Here is a 3,840-nt window from a genome sequence, read left to right on the forward strand (position 1 = left end):
GTCGCTGGACTCCCACGTAGTTGACCACAGTTCGCGTCCCAGACCCGGTGGCTTAAAATTCACGCCAGGCGCATGTGCGTGCGTGCCTAAGATCCCAAGAGGAGAATGGAGGAGAAGGGATTGCGGCGTGACCATCCCCACTGGGGGGTGATTTCTTGCTTTCTGTCTCTCTGTCTCTCTCTCTCTGTCTAGCGAGCGCACATGCCCTATAGCGAAAACCTTTTGGAGTCCAGCGACATAGCCATTATGCTAACTGCTGGTTCCCAGTAAATAATCTTTTTTGAAAAATGTACACCCAGTTCTAGTGTTATCTGATAACTGGTAAGGCAGCTTCTAGAGGAGGGGCCATGGTTTGCCACTGGAACACATTGGGCAGGACAAGCCACCATCAGCTGGGCAGCTACAACAGCAAGAGTCAACGCTGCACGCCTCCCTCCACAAACTATGGGTTGTCAGGAAAGTCATGACGCATTTCTGCATAGAAAAATATGTCATGACTTTCCCGACGAACCACTATGGGGGATTCTTATAGAGAGGGGCAAGCGCACGCACCCTATAGCAAAAACCTCTCCAAAAAAAGAAAAAAAATTAAAAAGAAAGTGGCTAAGTGACTCTTCTAAGATTCCATAGCTAATTAGGTGACAATTCTAGGACAAGAACTCAAGGTTCCCCGACACCCCTTCTTATGTCCTGCCATACCTGAAATATTACAAGGTCTGCAGCTTCCAGCTTCTTTTGTTCAGCCACAATATCTGGGCTCAGACGGCCTTCTTTGTAAGCCAGAGTAGACTCCACGGGGTACTTGAAGTTCTCAGGGTCCTTCAGCTTACCTGCAGAGAGCAAAAAGGGAGGCTAAGGTCAGAGAGGCCAAGGCGAGGCCAAAGAACTGACTCAAGGTGGAGGGGGGGGGACTCCTAACCTGTGATGTCTTTTCGAGAAATGACAGGATTGAAGTTCATGGCATAGAGGTCCGACACGGCCACCTCCCATCCTTTCTTCCTCAAAGACTCCACAGCAGCCTCCTTCATGGCATAGTTGAAGGACGTCCTCTCTGAATGCGCCAGGACGATCAGAGCTTTTCTGACTATTCACACAAACGAGGCAGACAGAGAAACCGATCAGCAACCAGCAGCGCTTCAGCCACGGGGGCCAGGGGGCCAAGGTGCGTACAGAAAGAGGCGACACATCGAGTTACTGCAACCCACCCCCCTGCAGCCAGAAGTGTACTTTCTCCCTAAAACTACCAATGAAGAGGCCAGCTGGTAATGTAGTAATTTAAGCTGCTGGACTCCCATATGGCTGACCGTGGTTTGAGTCCAGGACCCAGTGGCTTGAAAATCACACCAGGTGTATATGTGTTTGTACCCAAAAATCCCAAGAGGAGAATGGAGAAAAAGGGATTGTGGTGTGGCTATCCCCCCCCACCCAGGGGGTGACTCCTCACTTTCCCTCTTTATTTCTGTCCCTTTGCAGCAAGCACACATTCCCTATGGCAAAAAAAAAAAAAGTACCAGTGAGTAGGGGCCAGAGGTGGTATGGAGGGTAAGGCGCTGGATTCCACATGGCCAACAGCAAGGTTCAATTAAGGCCTGGGCCAAGGGGCTTGAAAATTATGCCCAACATCTCAAGAGGACACTGGAGGAGAAGGGATTGTGGTCTGGCCATCTCCCCTGCAGGGTGATTTCTCACTTTCCCTCTCTGTCTCTCTCTGGTAAGTACACATGACTTTTGGCAAAAATTTTTTTTAAAAAAGGTATCAATGAATAAAGGAGGCATTTTGATTCAGTCTGAAAACAAAGGCTAGTTAATAAATGGTGTCAGCCTACTTAATTACACATCTGCATGAAAATAAAATAACCCCTAGAAAACTAATATCAGCGTTAGAAATCAGAATAGTGGTTATCCTATCAACAGGTAGTGGACTGGAAGGGCAGTAAAGAAGACTTTTGGGGTGCTGGTAGCATTCTATTTCTTGATCTAGATGCTGAATACAAAAATTTCCAGTTTGTGAAAATCCACTTAAAACTTGGTGCCAGCAGGTGGTGTGATGGTTAAGGGCACTAGATTCTCACATGGCTGACTATGGTTCGAGTCCCGGACCTGGCAGCTTGCTTTCTCACTTTCCCTTTCTCTTTCTCTGTCTCTATGTCCAATGACATCATTGCTAAGCCATCTGCTGGTCCCTAGAATACTTTTAAAGAAAGCCCAGAGAGAGCCAGCAAGTGGTATGGTGGTTATAGCACTGGGTCTCAAATGGCTGACTCTGCGATTTGAGTCCTAAACCCAGGAGCTTGAAAATCATGCCAGCCATGAGTGTCCAGTATCTCAGGAGGAAGAATGGAGAAGGGATTGCAGCATGGCCATCCCTGGGTGGATGATTTTTCACTTTCCCTCTGTCTCTTTCCAACAAGTACATACACCCTTAAGTACCAATGAATAGGGGCCAGCAGGTGGTAGCAAAACCTAAAAACAAACAAAACACTAGAGATTCAAAACCCATGATGGAAAAGCTTAACAGATGGGGCTGGCTGGTGGCATAGTGGTTAAGGGTACTGGATACCCACATGGCCGACCTTGGTTAGAGTCCCGGACCTGGTGGCTTGCTTTCTCACTTTCCCTCTCTCACTCTGTCCCTCTCGGGTCAAATTTAAATAGAAAGAATGAAAGTTAATTCTTTAAAAAAAAAAAAAAAAAAAAAAAAAAAAAAAAAACCCTTAACACAGAAATCCACATAAAAATTAAAATTTCCTAGGGGGCTGTCAGGTGGCATGGTGGTTAAAGCACTAGACTCCCACATGGCTGACCACAGTTCAAGTCCTGGACCTGGAGGCTTTCTCTCTCTTTTTCTGTCTGTCTCTGGCTAAAATGAGGAATTGTAATAATAAAGCTAAAGTAAATGAATAATTCTTTTAAAAAACAAGTAAAACTTCCCATGTAGCAAAAGGCACCATAAATAAAGTCAAAAGACCAACCAGAAGAAGAAATCTACAGCTCTTATCTCAAGGAGTTAAAATCCCAAACAAATAACTAGGCAAAGACAGATGTCATAGAAAAGTGGATCAAGGATATGGACAAGCTATTCACAGAGGAAGTGCAAATAGCAATAAACAAATGAAAACATGCTCTGCCTGGCTTGTCCAGAAAAGCAAGTTAAGATATTACGGGCCAGCACGTGATGTGGTGGTTAAGGGAGCTGGACTCCCACGTGGTCAACCACGGTTTGAGTTCCGGACCTGGTGGGTTGCTTTCTCACTTTCTCTCCCCCCGCCAAGTTGGGTCAAATTAAAATAAATAAATAAAGTTAAATAAAATAATTCTTGGGGGAAAATGAGATATTATTTACCAATGAGATCAGTCAATACATTTAAAATAATGATAAGGGCTCTATTAAGATGGTAGAAAAACTGGCACAGAACTGGTGGGAATATGAATTATCTCAGCCTTTAAAGAAAGTAATCAGATTCGGGCCGGCAGGTGGTGTGGTGGTTAAGAGCGCTGGAATCCCACATGGCTGACAGTAGTTTAAGTACCGGACCTGGCGGCTTGCTTTCTCACTTTCCCTCTCTCGCTCTGTCCCTCTCTGGTCAAATTAAAATAAATAAATAAATGAATAAAGTTAGATAGTTATTTTTTTAAAAAAGTAATATGTGCCCATTCTTTTCATTGGCAAAAATTAGATATAACCTGGTGGTTGTCTATGGGGAACGCTGGAATAAATTCTAGCCATGTCCATAGTATGTTGCTAAGAATGATGTAACTACACATAGTGATACAGAAAGACATCTAAGGGAACCAGCAGTTAGCGTAATGGCTATGTCGCTGGACTCCCACGTAGTCAAC

At 44.8% G+C, this 3,840-nt stretch overlaps 1 protein-coding gene across 1 annotated transcript in view; it reads right to left on the minus strand.

The window, feature by feature from the left end:
- The window catches only part of NQO1 (NAD(P)H quinone dehydrogenase 1), a 29,076-nt gene that overhangs the window by 13,960 nt on the left and 11,276 nt on the right, over positions 1–3,840 (minus strand). The window contains exons 2-3 of the mRNA XM_006156926.3: positions 920–1,084; positions 700–830 (exon numbers count right to left, since the gene is read on the minus strand). Coding sequence (XP_006156988.1) covers positions 700–830; positions 920–1,084 — 296 coding nt within the window. The remainder of the gene's footprint in view (positions 1–699; positions 831–919; positions 1,085–3,840) is intronic.

Source organism: Tupaia chinensis, unplaced genomic scaffold, assembly GCF_000334495.1.
Source record: "Tupaia chinensis unplaced genomic scaffold, TupChi_1.0 Scaffold000523_1, whole genome shotgun sequence".
NCBI classification, from domain to species: Eukaryota; Metazoa; Chordata; class Mammalia; order Scandentia; family Tupaiidae; genus Tupaia; species Tupaia belangeri.